This window comes from Babylonia areolata, chromosome 20 (assembly GCF_041734735.1).
Source record: "Babylonia areolata isolate BAREFJ2019XMU chromosome 20, ASM4173473v1, whole genome shotgun sequence".
In the NCBI taxonomy this organism is placed as follows: Eukaryota; Metazoa; Mollusca; class Gastropoda; order Neogastropoda; family Buccinidae; genus Babylonia; species Babylonia areolata.
In genome coordinates this window covers 5,655,639-5,683,621 of record NC_134895.1, presented here as the reverse complement: position 1 = coordinate 5,683,621, position 27,983 = coordinate 5,655,639, and the positions used below count along the sequence as shown (strand labels likewise).

At 43.9% G+C, this 27,983-nt stretch overlaps 1 protein-coding gene across 1 annotated transcript; it reads right to left on the bottom strand.

Moving 5' to 3' along the window:
* Positions 1-273: 273 nt before the first annotated feature.
* LOC143294937 (peptidase inhibitor 16-like) lies at positions 274-20,972 on the bottom strand. Its single transcript, XM_076606456.1, has 7 exons — positions 20,829-20,972; positions 18,546-18,734; positions 15,636-15,774; positions 14,290-14,399; positions 10,953-11,068; positions 8,718-8,824; positions 274-4,374 (listed from the first exon to the last, which is right to left on the bottom strand). The coding sequence occupies exons 2-7, from the start codon at positions 18,726-18,728 to the stop codon at positions 4,349-4,351; spliced, it is 681 nt and encodes a 226-aa protein (XP_076462571.1). The 5' UTR covers positions 18,729-18,734; positions 20,829-20,972; the 3' UTR covers positions 274-4,348.
* Positions 20,973-27,983: the final 7,011 nt, after the last annotated feature.

The window sequence follows — 27,983 nt, the reverse complement described above, 5'->3', positions numbered from 1 at the left end:
GTGTGTGTGTGTGTGTGTGTGTGTGTGTTGTGTGTGTGTACTCAGATGCTCAGATGAAATCAGACTTCAGCCTATCAGGAACGCGAATCATACTCGTCTTCATCGGTGTCTTATTTCAGCGGAAGAGGATTTCACGGCGTGTATAAAGTCTAAAGCGCGCGCACACACACAAATACACACACACACACACACACACACACACACACACACACACACGCACACACATGACAAATATGACTTAAGCCAGACAGACACCACACCCATAGGACATAATCACTTGGTCAGTTAGACATTCATGTTCGCTAAAAGCATCAAAGATATCAAGTCATGAGAGACTTAGGGCAACCACGCACAACACGGACAGCAAAGGGGTTTGACAATCCAGAGGGACAACAAGGCATAGCGGACTCAGGCCCATGACACGCGGCAGGCAGTGAAGTTCAGGCATGTGTGGGGACTGGTGTGGAGGAACCAGCCATTAACATGTCCCCAGTAACAGCAGGACATGTCTTCAGTAATAGCAAAACTTGTCCACTATGATGGCAAAACCTGTCCCCAATAACAGGAAAACTTGTCCCCAGTAATAGCTAAAGTCTGTGCCCAATAACAGCAAAACGAGTTCCCAAGTGACAGCCAAAACATATCCCCAGATTGCAAAAGCATTTCCCAGCGGTAACAAAAACATGCCCCATTTCCACGTGACTCATGACAAAGTTTACAATCAAGGCAAAAATAGTCCCGATGATGGCAAAAGTATCAACGAAACACATGTCTCCTGTCACAGCAAAAATTGTTTCCTATTGATGACGAAAAGATGCAAAAATGTCTCCAGTGATAGCAAAAACAAACCCATGTCCTCGTGATAACAAAATCTTGTCTCAAATCATTGCAAAAGCATGTTCCTATTGATAGCGAACACGTATCTCCGATGACAGCAAAAACATCCCCAGTGATAAAAAAAAAATGATACCCCCAATGATAGCCAAAGAGTGTCCCCATTGATAGCAAAAGGGTGCCCCCAATGATAACAAAGTGGTGCCCCCAGTGATAACAAAATGATATCTCCAATGATAACAAAATGGTGCCCCCAATGATAACAAAATGATGTTCCCATTGGCAGCAAACGGGTGCCCCCAGTGATGGCAAAAAGACGCCCCCGCTGATAGCAAAAAGATGCTCCCAATGCATGCAAAACGATGCCCCCAATCTTAGCCAGAAAATGACCCCAATGACAGCAAATAGCTGCCCCCAGTGATAGCAAAAGAGTGTGCCCAATGATAAACACACGTCACTAATGACAGTAAACATACGTCACCAATGACAGCAAATACACGTCACCCATGACAGCAACCACGTCACCAAAGACCGCAAACACACGTCACCAATGACAGCAAACACACGTCACCAATGACAGCAAACACACGTCACCAATGACGGTAAAAAAAAAAGAAAGGAAAAAAAAAGAAAAAAAAGAAGCTCCTAGTGAAGGGAGGAACAGAACTCCAGTTGTTTATGGGAGATTTTCAGTGTGACTGGATTGAAGCATTGTGGAGACAGAAGCATTTGAGTAATTTATAATGAAAATGGAAGTATTTGGAGGTAATACTGTTGGTTTTCAGTGTCAAAGAAGGATGTTGAAGACAATATTCCTTGTTTTATGGACAGAGTTGTATCTTGTATGTTGTTTTTGTCTTTTATTTATTTGTTTGTTTTGTTTTTATATGACGTAGCATTACAATGTTATTCTGCTATTTGTCGGCGAATCGAATTTCCTTCAGAAAGTGAGCTGCGAACAAATCTCAGCGCAGTTTAAAAAAAAAAAAAAAAAAAAAAAAAAAAATGACTCGGTTTCAGTTTCAGTTTCAGTTTCAAGGAGACGTCAAAAAGTGTGAATACTGTCCTTTGTGATATGTAGGTGAAACGAAGATGATACGAAGACAATGTGTTGGTGATGTGTAGATAACATGTTGGTGGTGTGTACGTGGTGTGTGGGTGATATGCGGGTGTTTTGTAGTTGATAATCAGGTGATATGTACAGGACACAAGAATAATGTATTATTGCTGAAATATGAATTGTAGATGATACGTGGGCGATACACAGGTGCTGTGTGGGTCCTGTGTGGGTCCTGTGTGGGTGGTGTGGTGGAGCACTGGTGCCCTCTGACGGGCGCTGTGGCAGCACTGAGCGTTGACCTGAGTGGGACCTGCTGTTTCTGATGGAAGGTGGTGCCAGACAATGGCATTCGCCAGGTCGTGTGACCGTTGTTAATCCCAACTGGCGGTGTTGGACTCGTAAACTGATTGACGTGTACTGGTGCTTTTTTCTTTCTCTTGTCACAACGTCTTTTACCACCATGTATGCTACACTTCCATACTACACTGGTCTTTGGTGGGTGTTTTTCCTTCTTGTTTCTAGGCCTTGTATTTGGATCACAGTGACCGATGTTTTTTTTTTTTTTCTGGCTTCAGACTTTTTTCCTACATGAAACGTTGATCTGCTCCGTGGTAAAGACGTTCATCTCTTGATTACATCGTGGTGTCTCCTGCGCTTTTGTTATAATGGTCCTTGTGATGTACCCTGTGTTTTTGTTATAATGGTCCTTACATTGTGATGTATCCTGTGTTTTTGTTATAATGGTCCTTACATTGTGATGTATCCTGTGGTTTTGTTATAATGGTCCTTACATTGTGATGTATCCTGTGTTTTTGTTATAATGGTCCTTAAATTGTGATGTACCCTGTGGTTTTGTTGTTGTTGTGATAATGGTCCTTACATTGTGATGTATCCTGTGTTTTTGTTATAATGGTCCTTACAGTGTGATATATCCTGTGGTTTTTGTTACGATAGTCCGTGCATCGTTATGTGTCTTGTGCTTAAATTGAGGCGACCCTAAAATTGTGCTTTGACGCTGATGTTTTTTATAATTTTCCGGGTGACACTCATTTGTCTTCCTTCTTTACTTCTTCTTTTCTTCTTCTTTCCTTCTTTCCGCCTTTCCTGTCTTTTGTTACCATTCCTTCTGAATCAGGCAGAAGGTTCCTGGAGAGGAATCACGAGGTGCGATAACCCATGCTTCCTCTCTCTCTCTGTTTCTCTTAGTGGTTTTTGTTGTTGCTGCTGTTGTTGTTGTTGTTCTTGTTGTTTTCATCAAACAAACAAAAAACAACCTCCAATATGAATGGTTCACATTTGTTCTGACCATTTTATTATGAACGTTACAGTTTTCAATATAATCTATGTCGTTATTATATTATGGATGTATATGATATGTACGCAGTTAAGATTTGTTCTAAACATTTTATTATTATCTTTCGAGTCGCTGTGAAAGAGTGTCATTATCGAACAATAAACTTTTCTGCCAGTAGATGACATTCTGTATGTATTTCTCTGTCTGTCCCTGTCTGACTCTCTGTCTGTCTGTCTCTGTCTATCTGTCTGTCCCTGTCTGACTCTCTATTTGTCTGTCTCTGTCTATCTGTCTGTCCCTGTCTGACTCTCTATCTGTCTGTCTCTGTCTATCTGTCTGTCCCTGTCTGACTCTCTATTTGTCTGTCTCTGTCTATCTGTCTGTCCCTGTCTGTCTATCTGTCTGTCCCTGTCTGACTCTCTGTCTGTCTCTCTGTCTCTCTCATTCGCTCTTACTATCCCTGTTTCCAAAACTGATTGATGAGTACTCTCTCTCTCTCTCTCTCTCTCTCTCTGTGTGTGTGTGTGTGTGTGTGTGTGTGTGTGTGTGTGTGTGTGTGTGTGTGTGTGTGATTTGGGTTGCAGATGGTGGTTAAAGGGGATACAAAGACCAAAAAGAAAAAGGAGAGAGAGAGAGAGAGAGAGGGATAAACTAGAATAATATGTGTGTGTGTGTGTGTGTGTGTGTGTGTGTGTGCACGCGCGCGCGCGCGCGCGCTTATATACTATACGTGTGTGTTCATAAATGCGTATGTGTGCGTATGTATGAGCACCAGAATAAAAGAATGTCAGCAGTGTTGAAAAGCATGAAGCAGACTGAATTGAAATTCTAAAATATGAGTTTGCTCATTACCTAAACCCTGACTCCCCCACAGGGAGGGACAGAGAAAGAGACAGATAGACAGAGAGAAAGACGGAGGGAAAGAGAAAGACAGACAGACAGACAGAGAACAAGTTTTGTTGTGGAGTCAATTCAGTCGTGATGATAGGGGCACTTGTTTCCAACACCCAGAGACCATAGTTGTCAACCAGCGATATTTTGTTGCGAGGTCAAAGTAACTCGGTAGATGGACGTCCTCCATACAGGTACTCCTGACCATGTCCACGGGAAGTACACCATCACAGTGACCCCAGTGACCCCTCACCCTCCCTTCACGGGGGTCAAGGGTTGCCCCTGCAGAACGAGGCTGTAAGGCAAACACCATCATCATCATCATCGTCAGCAACCGCCACCTGCACTAACGTTAACATCATCATCATCATCGTCAACAACAACCACCTGTACTAACGTTAACACCATCATCATCATCGTCAACAACCACCACCTGTACTAACGTTAACACCACCATCATCATCGTCAACAACAGCCACCTGTACTAACGTTAACACCATCATCATCATCAGCAGCAGCAGCAGCAGCCACCTGCACTAACGTTAACACCATCATCAGCAGCAGCAGCAACAACCACCTGTACTAACATTAACATCATCATCATCGTCAACAACCACCTGCACTAACGTTAACACCATCATTATCATCGTCAACAACAACCACCTGCACTAACGTTAACACCATCATCATCAGCAGCAGCAACAACCACCTGTACTAACATTAACATCATCATCATCGTCAACAACAACCACCTGCACTAACGTTAACACCATCATCAGCAGCAGCAGCAGCAGCAACAGCCACCTGCACTAACGTTAACACCATTATCATCAGCAGCAGCAACAGCCACCTGCACTAACATTAACACCATCATCATCATCGTCAACAACCACCTGCACTAACGTTAACACCATCATTATCATCGTCAACAACAACCACCTGCACTAACGTTAACACCATCATTATCATCATCAACAACAACCACCTGTACTAACGTTAACACCATCAGCAGCAGCAGCAACAGCCACCTGTACTAACATTAACACCATCATCATCGTCAACAACAACCACCTGTACTAACGTTAACACCACCATCATCATCGTCAACAACAACCACCTGTACTAACGTTAACACCATCATCATCATCGTCAACAACAACCACCTGCACTAACGTTAACACCATCATCATCATCGTCAACAACAACCACCTGTACTAACGTTAACAACAGCCACCTGTACTAACGTTAACACCATCATCATCATCGTCAACAACAACCACCTGCACTAACGTTAACACCATAATCATCATCGTCAACAACAACCACCTGCACTAACGTTAACACCATCATCATCATCATCGTCAACAACAACCACCTGCACTAACGTTAACACCATCATCATCATCGTCAACAACAACCACCTGCACTAACGTTAACACCATCATCATCATCGTCAACAACAACCACCTGCACTAACGTTAACACCATCATCATCATCGTCAACAACCACCACCTGTACTAACGTTAACACCACCATCATCATCGTCAACAACCACCACCTGTACTAACGTTAACACCACCATCATCATCGTCAACAACAACCACCTGTACTAACGTTAACACCATCATCATCAGCAGCAGCAGCAGCAGCAACAGCCACCTGCACTAACGTTAACACCATCATCATCATCGTCAACAACAACCACCCACAGTATCTGTTAAAAGCGTCACCATAGTCAACAGCAATCACCCACAGTATCTGTTAAAAGCGTCACCATAGTCAACAGCAATCACCCACAGTATCTGTTAAAAGCGTCACCGTAGTCAACAGCAATCACCCACAGTATCTGTTAACATCATCACCATGACCAACAGCCACAACCTACAAAAACTGCTAACAGAATCATCGTGAATAACAACCACCTGTAGTAACTGTTAACATAATCATCGTGAATAACAACCACCTGTAGTTTTAGTAACTGTTAACATCATCTTCGTCAATAACAACCACCTGTAGTAACTGTTCACGTAATCATCGTCAATAACAACCACCTGTAGTAACTGTTATCATCATCATCGTCAATAACAACCACCTGTAGTAACTGTTATCATCATCATCATCGTCAATAACAGCAACCTGTAGTAACTGCTAACATCATTACCACGGTCAACAACCACCAGCTACAGTAACTGTTAACACCGTTGTCAATAATAACCACGTAGAGAGAGAGAGACTGTTAACACCATACCTTCAACACGTTCAACAGCAATCACTTACAGGAACAATCACGCCTACACGGGGAGTTATACTCCCTGCTTGGTTACATATAATTACCATGTCAAACTGATGCAAACTCAGCCAGTCGGTTTGCTCCGTCGGATTGCTCAGCCAATCAGCTCAATCCGCAGCCTAAATTTATGTTCGTATCTTGTTATGTTCTTCATTCTCTTCTCTGCCATGCTGATTGACGCCTTCCAAGACTGTGACCGGGGCATCTACATTCAGTTTCGCACAGATGGCAAACTTTTCAACTTGTGGCGAGACAACGCCAGGTCCAGGGTGTTTGAGGCACTGTTGAGAAAGTTCCTCTTCCCTGATGACTGCGCGCTTGCTGCACACACCCATGAGGACATGCAGTTCATTATGGACAGGGTCTCAACCTCCTGCAGGCGCTTTGGACTCACCATCAACCTCAACGAGACCAGTTCATGTACCAACCAGCTAGCTCACAGAACGCCAGTGCCCCCCCTCCCCCCCCCCCCTCACCTGCAATCAAGATCGATGACACAGAAATCAAGTCAGTCGACAAGTTTTGCTACCTGGGCAGCACCCTATGCAGCAACGGAGCCCTTGATGCAGAAGTGACGCTGCGCATCGCCAAGGCCAGCTCCGCCTTTGGCAGACTCAACAACAGGCTGTGGAACAACAAAGGCATCAGGCTCAGCACCAAAATCAAAACCTACAGAGCTGTTGTGCTGACCACCTTGTTGTACTGCTGTGAAACATGAACGACGTATCGCCGTCACATTCAACAACTTGAGCAGTTTCACCAGAGATGCCTACGAAAGATCCTCGGCATAAAGTGGCAAGACAGGGTCTCCAGCCTCCAGGTTCTAGAGAGGAGCGGACTGCCCAGCATCGAAAGTCTGCTGATCCAGTGCCAGTTACGCTGGACAGGACACATTGTCCGCATGACAGACAGCAGGATCCCGAAGATTCTCTTGTATGGCCAGCTGAAGGAAGGCCATCGCGAACCTGGAAGATCCTGCAAGCGCTTCAAGGACACCTTGAAGACAAACCTCAAAGCCTGTGACATAGACATCGCTTCCTGGGAAACTGATGCCCTTGACCGCTGTCGCTGGAGGATGCTGTGCTCTAGTGGCATAAAGACGTTTGAAAACAAGAGAACGCTGGCCATTAAGGAGAAGCGTGAGCGAAGGAAGCAGGGCTCAACTTTTGGAGACGTTTTCCCTTGCAACACCTGTGGAAAGTGCTGTGCATCCAGAATCGGCCTCTTCTCCCATATGAGGACACACACCGAAGAATAAGCCTGCCTGCCTACTCATCCGTCGGTCCGACGGGAGACTCCATCATCATCATCTTGTTATGTACTATTCCCCCCAATATTCCTTGTGATCCCGGTACACTTGGTAATAAAGACATATTCTATCCTATTCTATTCTATTAAGTGCTGAAGAGCCATTCCGTGACGAACAAAGAATACTCCATGCGAACTACGGCAAGAACAGCGGTAACAGACTGATATTTGTCTACGTCTGATATGGTAAGTGAATTTGAATACAGGGAGTGCAATGCAAACTCCTCATGTTGGTGCCATACATTGCACCGTGTCAACCAGAATTCAAAGCGAAAGGGCGGCAAACCATTGCTGCTTTGCATGGAAGGCGGTAACAGCTGCCTTGGCCGCGACAAAGGAACTCCTCTTGGAACCATCAGCCTTAGTCATACGGAATTCCCAAGGAAAGAAGTTGATGACTGGATTCTCTAACGCCAGAAGGCTGGCACCAAAACATGCCCAGTAGGCACAGAGCGCTGTAACGCCGCCAAAGTAACGATGGCCCGCACCTCACGTGCTCTCGGTTTCAAACAGATATTGGGGGAACGCGGGAGAGGAAGAAGAAGAAGAAGAAGAAGAAACAGCTATTGTCTCTCTGGGCCTGAGAGTAGCCTTTCAGAATGAAGTTACAGATCCAAATAGAAATGGTGCCATCTACAGTGTATTTTTCATTATTATTGATGTAGACCAGAAAGCGTCTTTGAGATGATTGCCATGTACCGAGAGGACCACTCAGACCATATATCTCACTTTTGCGTCGGCCAGTGGCCAGCAAAAGAAAGGAAGCAGTTTTGAGGGTGAGTACTTCACAGGCAACAAAACCCAAGTGCTTGAACAGAGCCTGGAAGATGTGTCTTTTTACTACTTTAACCGCGAAATGTGGACTGCAGAGCAAACCATTAAGCCTAGTTTGCCTCAGTTTGACATGGTAAAGACTATCACCCGAAACTTTCTCTTTGCTATGCTCCATTGTTACTGGAAGCTATGGACTTGGCTGGTTAGGGGCGAGGGAGAGAAGGAAGACAGAAAGAAAGCTGTGTGTTGTGTATCATGCTCTTACAAGGATGGCAGAGACTCTTCTCACACCTGTCGAAGATGTAGGGGCAGAGAGTGCACACGTCTCCCGATGGAGCTCTTTCATAGGGCTGTACACCAGCCACATTCCCCCTGCAACACACCACGCTTCTTGCACTGCTGTCTGTCTGCCTGTCTATCTGTCTTCATGTCTGCCTGTCTGTCTGTCTGCCTGCCTGCCTGTCTACATGTCTGTCTGTCTGTCTGTCTGCCTGTCTGTGTCTCTGCCTGTCTGCCTGTCTGTCTGTCTGTCTGTCTGTCTGCATGTCTGCCTGTCTGTCTGTCTGCATGTCTGTCTGTCTGCCTGTCTGTCTGTCTGCCTGCCTGCCTGTCTACATGTCTGTCTGTCTGTCTGTCTGTCTGTGTCTCTGCCTGTCTGCCTGTCTGTCTGTCTCTTTGTTTCTCTGTCTGTCTCTCTGTCTCTTTGTCTGTCTGTCTTTGTCTACACAAGAAAAAAAAAGCTTGAAATTTTCCCAGTGGAGCTGACGTCTTGTGGTAACGCTTTCACTGAAGAGAATCTGAGGGCGCAAGATCGAATCTCACACTCGCGAGCACTTTATCCCCTTCCACTGAACCTTGTTTGGTGGTCTGGTCGCTAGTCATTCGGGTGAGATGATAAACCGAGGTCCCGTACGCAGTATGTACGTACCGAGCGTTAGAAGAACCCACGGCAACAAGAGGGTTGTCCCTTTCAAAAATCCTCTTTGATAGGAAAACAAAAACGTTTGTCGGCAGAAAAAAAGGGTTGCGCTGTACTGCACATGCATACGTACACACATACCAGCAAGCACGCAAAAATATGCAAGTAGGCGCGCGCACACACACACACACACACACACACACACACACACACACACACACACACACACACACCTAGATAGATAGATAGATTGTTGTCTCTCTGTTTTGAAAATGTGGTTGTAACCGAAAAATTCGTTGCAAAAGTTCCTGACTAAAACTTTGAGATGGGAAATTGATATGTATTTCTTTGCAAAGTGATAGAAAAATGGTTTGTCGCGAGAATGTTACAATACTTTGTGACCATAAACAGTCACTTTAAAGGAACTCAAGGTGGGGTCACTACAACCCAGTACTTTAAAGGAACACAAGGTGGGGTCACTACAACCCAGCACTTTAAAGGAACACAAGGTGGGGTCACTACAACCCAGTACTTTAAAGGAACACAAGGTGGGGTCACTACAACCCAGTACTTTAAAGGAACTCAAGGTGGGGTCACTACAACCCAGTACTTTAAAGGAACTCAAGGTGGGGTCACTACAACCTTGTACTACTTTAAAGGAACACAAGATGGGGTCACTACAACCCAGCACTTTAAAGGAACACAAGGTGGGGTCACTTCACCCCAGTACTTTAAAGGAACACAAGGTGGGGTCACTACGATCTTGTACTTTAAAGGAACACAAGGTGGGGTCACTACGACCTTGTACTACTTTAAAGGAACACAAGATGGGGTCACTACAACCCAGTACTTTAAAGGAACACAAGGTGGGGTCACTACGACCCTTGTACTTTAAAGGAACACAAGGTGGGGTCACTATAACCCAGTACTTTAAAGGAACACAAGGTGAGATCACTACGACCTTGTGTTTTAAAGGAACACAAGGTGAGATCACTTCACCCCACTGTACTTTAAAGGAACACAAGGTGAGATCACTACGACCTTGTACTTTAAAGGAACACAAGGTGGGGTCACTACAACCCAGTACTTTAAAGGAACACAAGGTGGGGTCACTACAACCCAGCACTTTAAAGGAACACAAGGTGGGGTCACTACAACCCAGTACTTTAAAGGAACACAAGGTGGGGTCACTACAACCCAGCACTTTAAAGGAACACAAGGTGGGGTCACTACAACCCAGTACTTTAAAGGAACACAAGGTGGAGTCACTACAACCCAGTACTTTAAAGGAACACAAGGTGGGGTCACTACAACCCAGTACTTTAAAGGAACTCAAGGTGGGGTCACTACAACCCAGTACTTTAAAGGAACTCAAGGTGGGGTCACTACAACCCAGTACTTTAAAGGAACTCAAGGTGGGGTCACTTCACCCCAGTACTTTAAAAGAACACAAGGTGGGGTCACTACGACCTTGTACTTTAAAGGAACACAAGGTGGGGTCACTACAACCCAGTACTTTAAAGGAACTCAAGGTGGGGTCACTAGACCGAGTGACCTGCAAAGGAAGGAAGGTTGGCTCACGGGGGATCGTACAAGCAGGCGAAGAACCAGGCGTTCTTGTAGGTTTGGTCCACCCCGGTCAGCACGGCACACCTCTTCAGAGCGCAGCCTACTTTCCGGGTGCTTGCCCACACCATCTGGAAACGGCACACTGATGCTTCTTCAACCCACAAGGTCTCAACGTCTTATGACATGTACCCGAACACAGGTCAGTCAGCCAGATAAGGTCTTACTAAAGGACAGCAGGACACTGAGTCCATTAAGGATTACTGGACACGATGTCCATAAGGGCAGTAGGATGATAATGATAATAATAATAAGAAGAAGAAGAATTACCAGCCGCCGTGGCGAAGTGGTTAGCGTCGCGGACTGACGGCTGGGAGGACGCGGGTTCGAATCCCAGCGGAGGTGGGTTTTTCAGCCCGTGGCCGGCTCTTACCCAGAGTTGAGTGTGCTGTGGGCTTAAATGGGGAGACTGGGACCACACAGTCGAGTGTCATCCACTTCAAGATTGCGTCTTTGGGTGTGTTGCTCTAATTATCTGACCAACACTGCAAATGTTTGTATCTCTCGGGCCTGGTTAACGCCGGGATATCATTATGACAGGAAGCGTACAGTACAGCCTTGTCACGCAATCCCAAACCAAAATGGACCTCCGTAGCAACATCGTCATCATCATCGTCATCCTCCTCCTCCTCCTCCTTCATCGTCATCAATATAAAAACAAAATAGTCTCAAAGTCTGTGGCCTTTCATGCCCTGCTCTCATGGTGACCCCAGTTTCGATACCCCTCCACTTCCGTGCTTGGGGTGAGTCCTGTCAATGTCGTCAGTGTCGGCAGATTCATGGGTAGCTGTTGTTTGAGGGACGTGGTGGCGGTCTCCACTCTGGGAGGGACGCTCACTCAGTCTGGCTCCGCGACTAAGCCAGTATTGTCGTTAGTAGGGGGCTTAGTAGGTGGTGTCCTAAGTACGTTAAAACAGAACAGGCACCACTGAACACCACCGAAGTGACTCAGCAGCAGTGCAGGGTCTCCTCTGGTGTGTGGCCTCCTGGCGACCTAACATCGATGGTTCCCTGTGGACTGCCGACGCTGGAACTGCAACGGACGAACCCGGTTGTGGCCGTGTATGGGGGAATCTAAATAAGCGGCGTGGGAGTAATGCCACTGAAACGGTGCAGATGATGGGGACACTACGTTTCTTAAGGACAGTTAGTCACTACGTTCATTAGGGACAGTAGGACACTACGTCCATTAGGGACAGTAGGACACTACGTTTATTAAGGAGAGTTAGTCACTACGTTCATTAGGGACAGTAGGACACTACGTTTCTTAAGGACAGCTGGACACTACGTCCATTAGGGACAATAGGACATTACGTTCATTAAGGACAGTAGGACACTACGTTTATTAAGGACAGTTGGACACTACGTCCATTAGGGACAGTAGGACACTACGTTTCTTAAGGACAGTTAGTCACTACATTTATTAAGGACAGCTGGACACTACGTCCATTAGGGACAGTAGGACACTACATTTATTAAGGACAGTAGGACACTACGTCCATTAGGGACAGTAGGACACTACGTTTCTTAAAAACAGTTAATCACTACGTTCATTAGGGACAATAGGACACTATATTTATTAAGGACAGTTGGACACTACGTTTATCAAGGAGAGTTGGTCACTACGTCCATTAGGGACAGTAGGACACTATGTTCATTAAGGAAAGTAGGACACTACGTTTATTAAGGAGAGTTGGTCACTACGTCCATTAGGGACAGTAGGACACTACGTTTATTAAGGAGAGTTGGTCACTACATCCATTAGGGACAGTAGGACACTACGTTTATTAAGGAGAGTTGGTCACTACGTCCATTAGGGACAGTAGGACACCACATTTATTAAGGAGAGTTGGTCACTACGTCCATTAGGGACAGTAGGACACTACGTGTATTAAGGACAGTTGGTCACTACGTCCATTAGGGACAGTAGGACACCACATTTATTAAGGAGAGTTGGTCACTACGTCCATTAGGGACAGTAGGACACCACATTTATTAAGGACAGTTGGACATTACGTTTATTAAGGAGAGTTGGTCACTACGTCCATTAGGTCCAGTCGGACACTGCGTTTATTAAGGAGAGTAGGACACTACATTTATTAAGGACAGTAGGACACTACGTCCATTAGGGACAGTAGGACACCACGTTTATTTAGGACAGTTGGTCACTACGTTCATTAAGGACAGTTGGGCACCACATCCATTAATGACAGTTGGAAACTACTTTCGTTAGGGACATCGTTCGTTTATTTGTTTATTGTCTGTTCATCTAGGATGATGATATTAGACTGAAAATAAATTATATTATTGATATCAGTATCGTTATTATTTGGATTATCATCAGTTCTATCATTATGATGATGATTGTTATTATCGATTAGAAATCATCATTTCTGTATATTCAAATAAAAAGGGGGCGGTTGAGGTGGAGGGGCGGCGAGAGGGAGGGGACTGAGGAAGAGAGAGAGAGAGAGAGAGAGAGAGAGAGAGAGAGAGAGAGAGAGAACAGGATGTGGAAAAGACAGAGTACAAAATGTAAAATGGAGAGGGTGAGTGTCAGTGATTGCAGAAAGAAAAAAAACAACATAATATTGGAAGGGTGTGTGTGAGAGGAGGGACGGGGGAAGCGGGATTTGGACAGAAAATTAATCAATAATCAAATATTGTATGCACTACTTCTGTAGATTATTATTTGAAAAGAGGATGATGTGGTAGGACACTAAGTAGGACACTAAGGACATTAAGGACAGTTTGACACCACGTCATTAAGGACAGTTAGACACCACGTCATTTCATTAAGGACAGTTGGACACCACGTCATTAAGGACAGTTGGACACCACGTCATTAAGGACAGTTGGACACCACGTCATTAAGGACAGTTGGACACTACGTCATTAAGGACAGTTGGACACCACGTCATTAAGGACAGTTGGACACTACGTCATTAAGGACAGTTGGATACCACGTCATTAAGGACAGTTTGACACCACGTCATTAAGGACAGTTAGACACCACGTCATTTCATTAAGGACAGTTGGACACCACGTCATTAAGGACAGTTGGACACCACGTCATTTCATTAAGGACAGTTGGACACCACGTCATTAAGGACAGTTGGACACTACGTCCATTTAAGGTGCTGCAGTTTTTGCCACACAGAGAACTCCTCAGTACAACGATGTTTGATCACGGACATTTGGAACGAATGGAGAAACTAGGGGAGTTACGGTGTTCCTGTTGAGCACGTGGTGCACGTGAACACCGTGCCAGGCCGGGGAGTACAGGACGTACCTGCTGGTAGTTGCAGCAGAGAGTGGTGTTGTAGTCAGCATCACAGCAAGGCTCCTTGTTCTGCTCAGCAACCATCATGTAGGATATCTCCACGTTCCACGACATCACACCTGTACACATCACACACATCACACCTGTACACATCACACACATCACACCTGTACACATCACACACATCACACCTGTACACATCACACACATCACACCTGTACACACCACACACATCATGTAGGATATCTCCACGTTCCACGACATCACACCTGTACACATCACACCTGTACACATCACACACATCACACCTATACACATCACACACATCATGTAGGATATCTCCACGTTCCCTACATCTGTACACATCACACACATCACACCTGTACATACCACACACATCGCACCTGTACACATCACTCGCATCACACCTGTACACATCACACACACATAACACCTGTACACATCACACACATCATGTGGGATATCTCCACGTTCCCTGACGTCACACCTGTACACATGACGCACATCACACCTGTACACATGACGCACATCACACTGTGTGTGCACTAACTGACAGTCAGAGACAGAGAGGAGCACTGTCGATAAAGGAGTGATTGATTGGTGAGAGGTTGTACTCAATGCCTACTTTGAAAGGAAGCCAGTGCAGTGAAGAGCGTTGAAGTATTGAGCACGATGGCGTCTACAGTCTTTCAAGACCGGTCTTGCATCATGATGCTGCACTTTTTTGGTGGTGCTTTTAAGATATCGATTTGGACGGTCTGAGAAACATGTTTAATAATGTTGAGCTGGTCACGAAATTTGGCCAGTGGAGCAAGACGATAGACCCAGTTTGACATGGCACAGTATATGACTCAGAATGATACTAAAGCATTTTGTGCCTTTCATGTATACAAATTGAATAATTGTGATTCTTGTGCATTGTTTCAGTGTTTCACACCAGTTATCAATTTCTCTTATTGGAGATAATTATGTATAATGTAAATGCATGCGCTCATGTGCACTTACACACGCACACACACGCGCGCGCATGCACACACAAACCCCCCACCTCCAACACACACACACACACACACACACACACACACACACACGCATCCACGCACATAAACCCCGCCCCGCCCCACCCCACCTCACACACACATATGCATGCACGCACATATGCACACATATACCACATAGCTCACACACACACACACACACACACACACACAACACCCCTCTACCTCCCTCCAACACACACATTCACACATACCCCCCTCCACCCCGACCCCCCCACACACATACCCCCCTCCACACACACACAGATGCCAGGACAGGAGATGCAGGTCCTATACCTCTGGCCGCCACCTCGTTCTGCGAGTTGTCCAGCTCAGAGCGGTAGATGTTCTCCCCCCAGTGCTCGTCTGCCATATGCTGGAAGTAACACTGGTTCACCCAGTCCGCGGCCACCGCCTCCAGCCCCTCGTCCCACCGCTAGTCACAGACATACAGCAAGCGGTGCTCTGTTCCTCAGGACGATAGGCTATAGTGTGTTGATTTGTGTTGTTTATCATACACAGTATACATTGCTCTGTTTGCCAGGACGATAGGCTATAGTGTGTTGATTTGTGTGGTTTACCATACACAGTATACATTGCTCTGTTCCTCAGGGTGATAGGCTATAGTGTGTTGATTTGTGTGGTTTATCATACACAGTATACATTGCTCTGTTTGTCAGGACGATAGGCTATAGTGTGTTGATTTGTGTGGTTTACCATACACAGTATACATTGCTCTGTTCCTCAGGGTGATAAGCTATAGTGTGTTGATTTGTGTGGTTTGCCATACACAGTATACATTGCTCTGTTTGTCAGGACGATAGGCTATAGTGTGTTGATTTGTGTGGTTTACCATACACAGTATACATTGCTTTGTTTGTCAGGACGATAGGCTATAGTGTGTTGATTTGTGTGGTTTATCATACACAGTATACATTGCTCTGTTTGTCAGGACGATAGGCTATAGTGTGTTGATTTGTGTGGTTTATCATACACAGTATACATTGCTCTGTTTGCCAGGACGATAGGCTATAGTGTGTTGATTTGTGTGGTTTACCATACACAGTATACATTGCTTTGTTCCTCAGGGTGATAGGCTATAGTGTGTTGATTTGTGTGGTTTATCATACACAGTATACATTGCTTTGTTCCTCAGGGTGATAGGCTATAGTGTGTTGATTTGTGTGGTTTATCATACACAGTATACATTGCTCTGTTTGTCAGGACGATAGGCTATAGTGTGTTGATTTGTGTAGTATACATTGCTCTGTTGCTCAGTGTGATAGGCTATAGTGTGTTGATTTGCGTGGTTCAGTTGCCTGTCATACACACCATACAGTGCTCTGTTTCACAGGGTTACAGGCTGTAGTTTATTGCTTTGTATGGTTCGCTTGTCACTAATAGCATGTGTTACATTGTTCTTCAGGACGATAGGCCATAGTGTGTTGACTTGAGTCGTTTATGATACACAGCATGCAATGCACTATTCCTCAGGACGATAGGCCATAGTGTGTTTATTTGAGTCTTTTGTGATACACATCATACATTGCACTGTTCCTCGGGGCTACAGGGAATAGTGTATTGCTTTGTGGTTTATCATACACATCATACCTTGCTCTGTTTGTCGGGGCGATAGGCTATATAATGTGTTGATTTGTGTGGTTGTTTTGTCATACACAGCATGCATTGAACTATTTCTCAGGGCAACAGGCTATGGTGTATTGCTTTGTGTGGATTGTCGTACACACAGCACGCATTCCACTCTTTCTCATGGCTACAGGCTATAGCGTATGGTCTGCTTGTCACTTGCAGCATGTAGTGTAGTGTTTCTCAAGGAGATAGGCTATTGTGTATTGTTTTGTGTAGTTTGTCACACACACCATGCACTTCAGGGCATTAGATTGTGGTGCAGTGCCTTGTTTGGTTTGTAATACATGACTGCTTTATGTATCGTACCTCCGGGCGTTAAGGTGTGTATTGCTTAGTCACACACGTACGGGGAATGTCTATTAAACTCCCTGTTCGATTCAATGTGTTGATGTTCTTTTTTTTATGTCAAACGCAAACTAGGGCTATTGGCGTGCTCTTTCGACCTATTTGTGACCAAATTTTGCGGCGCATGTAAATCGTCCGCCATGTGCCTGAAACCAGGAACCAGAAACCAGGCATCTTGACTGTGGGTTGTTTCCAGAACATTTCTGTTGCCTGTTCTATCTCTTTGAGTTTCCCTGTCGGGTCATTAAATGACGAAACTTCACATTGAAAATGTCTGAGGTATTTACATTCTGTTTTCTTTTTAACTGAACGTCTCGTTTCGTTGGGCGTATTATGATGTGTTGAAAACAAGGGAAGATAATGGCGATGGCACGGTCTTTGGCGATTCAGCCTTGATAAGTGGTCGTTACCATCTCTGATATTGCGACACTGACGTCCAGCTTCATGACGTTTTGACAAAGCTTGACAGCAAACTTTTGACGAGAATATGGAGAGAAATAGTCTTGAGAAACAGGTATAAATTGGAATATCTGAAAACAAAAATACATTTCAAATTGAGATATGATGCAATGGACCGCTGGAGAGTTCCGTGATTAAATGACTTTCAGAGGCGTGTCACATGATCTGTGCTCTTGAAATTGATTGGCTCTTAGAAATTGCGAGCAACGAAGGCGATCAATGGAGGCAGACCATGCAAACAAGAGGCTACCTTTTTCGACATTTTGGTTCATAATATATATATATATATATATATATATATATATATATATTGTGTGTGTGTGTGTGTGTGTGTGTGTGTGTGTGTGTGTGTGTGCGTGTGTCTGTGTGTGCATCCGATGACACTTCATTGTACAGTGTTTCGTTGGAGCAATGGAGGCTATCCACTGAAGAAAAGGACAGCACATGTTTGCTGCTTTTGCCTTTGTCGATCGCCTTTGGCATTTCGCGATTTCGAGGAAAAGTTGGATGCACATTGACAAGATCCAAAATGGCCGCTGAACTCTCCAGCGGTCTAGTACACTGTATCGACACAGGTGTCAGTTCCTACTTGAGTGTGGTCGGACTGAATAATGTTGCTACAGTGGAAAGAAATCGCTGACAAGACGCTTAGAGAGAGAGACCGACCGACCGACCGACAGACAGATATAGTGGTTATAAATAACTGTCATAACCGCAGCTAGCTGATTATGATGACCCTTATGTAGTGCATACCAAAGCCAGCATCATCTTGGCTTTGATCATGCCACGATACATGTTGTGCAGTTGCACGATATTCGTCTTCAACTGGTCCGATATACCGCTCTCCACTGCCTCCACTCCCAACCCTGACCTCGCGGTCAAGGTCAACAGCAAGGTCAGCACCATCTGCACCGTGTAGTGGGAGAGTAGAGCCATGGTAACCTGCAGACAATAAAGGGTGAAGGGTTACAGAGTGTTATGCAACTCATGTGTATTGGACAATTCGTTCTAAATCCACCACCTCGTGACGCAAATAACAGACCTTCAGTACAACAGTCTATACTGTATCATGACACAAATAACTGACCTTCAGTACAACAGTATGTACTGTATTATGACACAAATAACTGACCTTCAGTACAACAGTCTGTACTGTATCATGACACAAATAACTGACCTTCAGTACAACAGTCTGTACTATATTATGACACAAATAACTGACCTTCAGTACAACAGTCTGTACTGTATTATGACACAAATAACTGACTTTCAGTACAACAGTATGTACTGTATCATGACACAAATAACTGACCTTCAGTACAACAGTATGTACTGTATTATGACACAAATAACTGACCTTCACTACAACAGTCTATACTGTATGATGATACAAATAACTGACCTTCACTACAACAGTCTGTACTGTATTATGACACAAATAACTGACCTTCACTACAACAGTATGTACTGTATTATGACACAAATAACCGACCTTCAGTACAACATTCTGTACTGTATTATGACACAAATAACTGACCTTAAGTACAACAGTCTATACTGTATCATGACACAAATAAACGACCTACAGTACAAGAGCCAGAACTGTATCATGACACAAATAACTGACCTTCACTACAACAGTATGTACTGTATTATGACACAAATAACTGACCTTCAGTACAACAGTATGTACTGTATTATGACACAAATAACCGACCTTCAGTAAAACAGTCTGTACTGTATTATGACACAAATAACTGACCTTAAGTACAACAGTCTATACTATATTATGACACAAATAACTGACCTTCAGTATAACAGTCTATACTATATTATGACACAAATAACTGACCTTCAGTACAACAGTCTATACTATATTATGACACAAATAACTGGCCTTAAGTACAACAGTCTATACTATATTATGACACAAATAACTGGCCTTAAGTACAACAGTCTATACTATATTATGACACAAATAACTGGCCTTAAGTACAACAGTCTGTACTGTATCATGACACAAATAACTGACCTTCAGTACAACCTGCTATAACTTCGCGACTACTCATTCAATCCTCTTCATTCATAGCTCATTTTGGAGACCAAAGAGTGCAAATTATGATAAGCATGTTTATCTGTGCGAACACATTGACTGCATTTTGAAATAAGTTGATGAAATTAAAAAGCGTATTTACTTTTCAGTAGTTTTTACAAATTCTCAGTTGTTTTCTACATAAAATACACCGTTTTCAAGTGAAAAATGAACACACAGACGGGAAAATACGACTGAAAACATAGACATAACACAATGTAATGCAAGAGAGGCAAGGCCTTCAAGACTCACTTGTGATACACTTAAAAAAAAAAATCCAAGCTTTTTATGTATTGAGTATAATTTCAAAATGTAATGTTTAAGATGAGAAAGATCAGTTTAAAGCAAATTAAATCCCCTAGCATTAATTACAGAGTAATTTCCCTTCTTTTACTATCCGCACCAAAACGTTTGCAAATAAATAAAACTTCCATGCTTAGCAAAAGAAGCTCCTGTTTGAACAAAAAATGATAATAATGACTGCTCTTGTTGTTGGGTCAGAATATCAGATCAGAGTGCCAAGTTTAGAGAATACAAAAAATATAAATATAACAGTAAATGCAGTTTGCATATAATTAGGCTTCACTTTTTATTTTGTTGTGCCCATCCCAGAGGTGCAATATTGTTTTAAACAAGATGACTGGAAAGAAATGAATTTTTTCCTATTTTTATGCCTAATTTGGTGTCAACTGACAAAGTATTTGCAGAGAAAATGTCAATGTTAAAGTTTACCACGGACACACACACACACACACACACACACACACACACACACACACACACACACACACACACACACAACCGAACACCGGGTTAAAACATAGACTCACTTTGTTCACACAAGTGAGTCAAAAATGGGCAGTAGTTCATCAAGGACACTATTGTTCATCTCTTGTAATTTCGCTGTGTCCAGTGTATCGTGTAAAAGCGTAACGACACCTTACCTCCCGTTCCGCTCACAGCGGAGGAAGTGTGAAGAGCTGACTGTAACGATCCACAGGCTAACGTCCCTTGAGGTCAGGTTGTCGGAAGCTTGGGTCTTGGAGGAGGCAGCGTGGGGTGTGGCTGTGTTTTATACCCCGTCACCTGTCTGCACGGTCAGTGGCGGGATGGGTGTGGCTGTCATGTGTTGGTGTTTTTACCCCCAGCCCCAGCCCCGACTCCCCCAAAACCGCACCCTCCCTGTGCCTGGAGCAATCTGCCCGAGTGGCTAAGGACACGACCATAATTGGATGTGATGCCAGCTGTTACAGCTCCCGCCTCTTGGACCCATGCACGTGACCAGGCTACACCCCCTCTCCCCACCACTCCCCGCCCCCCCCCCCCCCCCCCCCCCGACCCCCGCGACCCCCCAGTCTCTATCTCTGAGAGACAGACAATGCGTGCGTGCGAGCGTGCGTGTGTGCGTACGTGCGTGTGTTTGTGTGTGTCTATCTTTCTGCCTGTCTGTGTGTCTGTCTATCTGTGTTTGTGCGTGTCTGTCCGAGTCTGTCTGTATCTGTGTACATGAGAGAGAGAGAGAGAGAGAGAGAGAGGGACGATTTTTAGCTCAAAAAGTTGTGTTTTTTTCCATTTTTTATTAAATGAAGCCCTCTGGCCAAAAGGAAAAGAAAACACAGAAATAAAGACATGCACGGATCTTTTACAATGTACTGGAAGAGAAGAGAGAGATGGGAGAAGAGAAATAGTTTCATTAATACTGAATCATCACCAAAGCGTCTATGGATACAGTGATGTGACATTTCAAAGATTCCTAGTAAAATAATGAAAATTAACTTGACAGTTTGAGAAGTTCATGTCATTTCTTTTTCTCGGGAATATGATTCCATAACCTACCCCCAGAATATGTAAGGCTTGATTTACACAAACTAATGGTTGTGAAGAGGGGTGGGGGTGGGGGGTAATTTCATGCGAGCGTCGATAACCATCAGGGTCAACATAGAAACCAATGAAGATGGAACAATACCTTGAAATATTTTATGCAATGAAAAGGCCGTCGTCTTCAAAAGTTCAGCCGTGAGAGGGGGGTGTCTGCTTGTTAAAAGTCAGCACGTGTCAGAGAAGCTGACTGGTTAACAGTTGATTTAACAGCTCTTTTGAGGATGTTGATCAATGGTTTCAGCATAATAATCCAGGCCGAATCGCAAAGTGTTGAAGCACACTCTATAACCGGAGTAACACGTCCGAGAGAATCTGAGACCACTGGTTTCAATCACATCGGCAGTTGCCAGTATTTTCTCCCCCTCCACTAGACCTTGAGTGGTGGTCTGGACGCTAGTCATTCAAACCGAGGTCCCGCGTGCAGCATGCATTAGCGCACGTAAAAGACCCCATGGCAACAAAAGGGTTGTCCCTGGCAAAATTCTGTAAAAAAAAAAATCCCACTTCGATAGAAAAATACTTTTTAAGAAATTGCAGGCAGGAAAAAAGTACGAGAAATGGGTGGCGCTGTCAGTGCAGCGATTCGCTCTCTCCCTTGGGAAAGTAGTCATTATCTTACACAGAGAAATCTACTGTGACAAAAAGAGTAATACAAATATACAAATACAAAACTGATTGAGAGACCTCCATGCTGGTCAGTTTCTCCAAACACTTACCAACCCTTACAATGTCTGAAAGATCGCATTCTCGGAGCCAGAAATGAGCACGTTGAACAGATCTAACTGGTGCATGAATACCTTCATAGAAAACACCCACTTCCTTGATGCATTTCAATTAAGAAATAATTTCTGATTTTCACACACTCTTGTTCAAGACATGAACACGATGGTTAAGTAACACAAGCCGCTGACAGTAAAGTCTGCACACGCTGAATGTCAACTACAGTTTCAGTTTCAGTTACAGTAGCTCAAGGAGGCGTCACTGCGTTCGGACGAATCCATATACGCTACACCACATCTGCCAAGCAGATGCCTGACCAGCGGCGTAGCCCAACGCGCTTAGTCAGGCCTTGAAAAAAAAGGTGAATAAATAATAGATAAGCGTACATAAATAAGTAAATACATACATAAATAAATAAATAATAATTATAATGTGAAGAAAAAAAGGTAGTGATAATAATAATAATATAATATAATAATAAAAATAAATAAATAAATAAATAAATAAATAAGACAACAATGATGATAAATAAGCAAATAAATGTAAAACATGAAGACACACATTCACACATACACACACACATGCATAACAGATATGCGCCAAACATGTAGTTTCACAGATATGAAAGCACAGTCAGAACATGATGGGGAAGACAAGCAGGATGACCACAGCCATTTTCACGGATGCAACTTCTGTTCCGCCATCTTGAGAGAGAGAGAGAGAGAGAGAGAGAGAGAGAGAGAGAGAGGAGGGATGGGGGAGTAATTGATGAGCAGTCCCAAGTTCCAGTACCCTATTCATGGGTTCTTTTCCCAAGACACTGCAGTGTTGGTATTGTTACAGATGTTGCATGTTGGTTTGCACCTTTTGGGTTTAAGAGTTACAAGGGAGAGAACTAGAGCAGATTGCTATTATCTCAGTTGTTTGATCATGTTCATGTGTGTGTGTGTGTGTGTGTGTGTGTGTGTGTGTGTGTGTGTGTGTGTGTGTGTGTGTAACAGTTGTAGTATTGAGAGTATGTTACCTTGTGGGTTTTGTGCATTGTGTTTTTATCGTCTTAATGATTCTGTTTTACATGTTTCTACTAACTTTTATGTACTGTCCAGTTCCACTGTAGGTACTGGAATTGCAAAGTGCTCAGAGCTTGCTTGTGCTTGAATTATAGCGCTATATGAAAATAAAGTATTGTTATTATTATTATTATTATTATTATTATTATTATTATTATTATTATTATTATTATTATTATTATTATTATTATTATTATTATTATCATTATTAAATTGACTGACGGCTCTGGACTAACAGCTTCTCGACTATATATATGTATATAAATTATATCCTGTTTTATTCCCGTCTGGTCTTGACAATACACATGACAGATAGCAAGGCGAGAGTGGAAACAGCCAGTCCTCATCTGCACTGTTATCATCACTGCAGGCTGTGTGTCAGCAGATAGCAGTGCGGCCCTCACCTTGTCTCTCCAGAAAGTCAACGACTTCAGCTCCACCACCACCACGCTGCTGGTAATCTCACCATCAAAGTGCATGCAGTCACTGGGTGCTGATGTTTGGTATCTTGTGATAACGCCTCCGTTTTACCATGGCTTGGATTGTTCTTTACAGATCCGCTGTGAGGGTCCATGTCTCACATGTCCGGTCGTGTGATTCATGGAGATGTTTTGTCTTTCAATTCACGTTTCAGTCTGAACAGCGCTGATGTTAGATCCCAAGTAAGTGAACTGTTGAACAGTTCCATGGACACTTACAGCCTTTAGCGCACGTAAAAGAACCCAAGGCAACAGACAAATAAACAAAAATGTTGTCCCTGGCAAACTTTTGTAGAAAAAATCCACTTTGATATGAAAACAAATACACTTGTTGGTACGAAAACAAATACACTTGTTGATAGAAAACAAATACACTTGTTGATAGGAAAACAATTACACTTGTTGATAGAAAACAAATACACTTGTTGATAGAAAACAAATACACTTGTTGATACGAAAACAAATACACTTGTTGATAGAAAACAAATACACTTGTTGAGAGGAAAACAAATACACTTGTTGATAGAAAACAAATACACTTGTTGAGAGGAAAACAAATACACTTGTTGATACGAAAACAAATACACTTGTTGGTACGAAAACAAATACACTTGTTGATACGAAAACAAATACACTTGTTGATAGGAAAACAAATACACTTGTTGGTACGAAAACAAATACACTTGTTGATACGAAAACAAATACACTTGTTGGTACGAAATCAAATACACTTGTTGGTACGAAATCAAATACACTTGTTGAGAGGAAAACAAATGCACTTGTTGATACGAAAACAAATACACTTGTTGATACGAAAACAAATACACTTGTTGATACGAAAACAAATACACTTGTTGATACGAAAACAAATAAAATTGTTGGTACGAAAACAAATACACTTGTTGGTAGAAAACGTTGTGCGCTCTCCCTGAGGATAGCAGCCCGAATTCAACACAAAGAAATCTGTTGTGACAATACAATGCAATACAATACAACAAAATGCAGTACAATACAACACAATACAATACAATACAATACAATACAATACAATACACCCGCAGTAATTACGGTGTTGTGGCTGGCAAGGTCTCTCTCAGCGTCTTCAAACCGTTGTTCAGTCTAGTTTTCCTTTGCATTCTTCATCACTTGACAGATCCTTATCCTTCTCTGTTTTTCTTTTGTGGCTTTAGACTCATGTATCGCATGGCGTGGATTTTCAACGGCTTCTCCCGTGGACTGTGTTGTTTTGGTCACTGCAATGCCGAAGTCGTTTTGCGAGGGCTTCAAGATCTTCCAGAATCAAGCAGAAGTAGCGATGCTAATCTCTCCTCCCCGCCCCCTACCCCCACCCCCCAACGACTGCTTGGAATTGTTAAGCGATCCTGGAAATTTCAGTCTGTCGATATTGAATTTGATATGGTTGTTTCTTCCCTCTCTTCTTCTTCAGCCCTACTTTGAGGCTCATCATGTCTTCCTGGGCATCTGTACCACTCTTGTCCTTTCCTGTCACACTGAACGGCCATGGGGTGTTTTTCATGTCAGTATTGGTGATCATCGTTGGAAGCAGGACGTGGATTTCTTCAGTCTGGTCATCGTCATCGTCTGATGTGGGGACATGTGCTTGATTACCTGTGAAGTTAACTCACTCAGTACGGCCAGTCCTCTCTTCTCCTCTACACAGACCCCTCGGATGTCCAGTGGGTGTCTGAATGACCCAACCTTTAGCTTCCGTCGTCAGAACTGTGGTATTCTTTGTCAACATTCACCTCTTCAGTATGATAGCGTTCCGCTTGCAATATTTTGATGATGGTAATTGGGATGAAACGCTGTTAACGTCGTCTCTTTCGCCGTTCGTATGGAGAGAGTCAAAATGGTAGTGCTCGTAACCGGATTGTCACGATCCTGTTGGAAACTGAGCAGCATCCCAGTACTGCGTTCTTTATGTTCGTGCTGACCTAAACCCCTGTTCGTTATGTTCTTGCTGACCCAAATCCCCGTTCTTTATGTTCTTGCTGACCGTAAATCCCCCGTTCTTTATGTTCTTGCTGACCCAAACCCCCGTTCTTTATGTTCTTGCTGACCTAAACCCCCGTTCTTTATGTTCTTGCTGACCTAAACCCCCGTTCTTTATGTTCGTGCTGACCTAAACCCCTGATATTTATGTTCTTGCCGACCTAAACCCCCGTTCTTTATGTTCGTGCTGACCTAAACCCCCGTTCTTTATGTTCTTGCTGACCCAAATCCCCCTTCTTTATGTTCTTGCTGACCTAAACCCCTGATATTTATGTTCGTGCTGACCTAAACCCCCGTTCTTTATGTTCTTGCTGACCCAAATCCCCGTTCTTTATGTTCTTGCTGACCTAAACCCCCGTTCGTTATGTTCTTGCTGACCTAAACCCCTGTTCTTTATGTTCTTGCTGACCCAAATCCCCCTTCTTTATGTTCTTGCTGACCTAAACCCCTGTTCTTTATGTTCTTGCTGACCCAAATCCCCCTTCTTTATGTTCTTGCTGACCTAAACCCCCGTTCTTTATGTTCTTGCTGACCTAAACCCCTGTTCTTTATGTTCTTGCTGACCCAAATCCCCCTTCTTCTAATTTCTTGCTGACCTAAACCCCTGTTCTTTATGTTCGTGCTGACCTAAACCCCCGTTCTTTATGTTCTTGCTGACCTAAACCCCCGTTCGTTATGTTCTTGCTGACCCAAATCCCCGTTCTTTATGTTCGTGCTGACCTAAACCCCTGTTCTTTATGTTCTTGCTGACCTAAACCCCCGTTCTTTATGTTCTTGCTGACCTAAACCCCCGTTCTTTATGTTCTTGCTGACCTAAACCCCCGTTCTTTATGTTCGTGCTGACCTAAACCCCTGATATTTATGTTCTTGCTGACCTAAACTCCCGTTCTGCATGTTCGTGCTGACCTAAACCCCTGATATTTATGTTCGTGCTGACCTAAACCCCCGTTCTTTATGTTCTTGCTGACCGAAACCCCCGTTCTTTATGTTCTTGCTGACCTAAACTCCCGTTCTGTATGTTCGTGCTGACCTAAACCCCTGATATTTATGTTCGTGCTGACCTAAACCCCCGTCAACATGATCGTCCTCTTCTCCAACATAGTATAGGCCATTAGTGGGGGCAGTAGAGGGGGGGGGCATGTGTTGTTCTCTCTCCCTCTCCCCCCCCTGACCCCCATCTCCCACTCGTCTCTCTCTCTCTCTCTCTCTCTCTCTCTGTCTCTCTCTCTCTCTCTCTCTCTGGAGCAGGAGAAAACAATAACGGCTCAGGGACACGCTGCCACCAGCTGCTGTCAGTGCCCTTGGCAGTCAGGTGGTTATTATCAGTGTCACGTGTCATGTCATGCCGGCCCACACGGCCTTGTCAGCTGACGTGTTGTGAGTGGTTGTGCCGGAGGTGATACACGGCAATTAGAGGTCCGGGCTGCCAGTGCAGAGGGCTGTCGGCATGTTTGTTGTTGTTGTTGTTGTCGTTGTTTTTGTTTTCGGGGGGTGGGGGTGGGGGGGGGGGGGGGGGTTTTCCAAACGATGTGATTGTCACAGTGTGGTTTTCTTCCTCATTCTCGCGACCATCAACACCACCCAGACGTCTTCAAGAGAGACTGGAACAACGTGCACTTTTCCTTGTTTTTGTGTCAAGGACAAGGCCATCCAGGTCCTCGTTGTGTAGTTCATGCATACATAAACACACGCACACAGACACAGACACACACACACACACACACACACACACACACACACACACACACACGTGTTAAACAGTCCAGTTGGTTCGCTGTTATAGTTGTTAGTTTTTCATTAGAAATATGTTATATTGTTATGATTTTGTGTTTATTTTTTAAACAAAACTTACATCAATAATTTTCACACACACACACACACACACACACACACACACACACACACACACACACACACACACACACACACACACACA

Coding starts and splice junctions, on each gene's coding strand:
- LOC143294937 (XM_076606456.1), bottom strand. CDS start 18,728: ATGGCTCTACTCTCCCACTACACGGTGCAGATGGTGCTGACCTTGCTG. Junction 14,400..15,635: donor GAACGAGGTGGCGGCCAGAG/GTATAGGACCTG, acceptor TGATGTGTACAG/GTGTGATGTCGTGGAACGTG. Junction 8,825..10,952: donor GCCTGCTTGTACGATCCCCC/GTGAGCCAACCT, acceptor GGTGTGTTGCAG/GGGGAATGTGGCTGGTGTAC.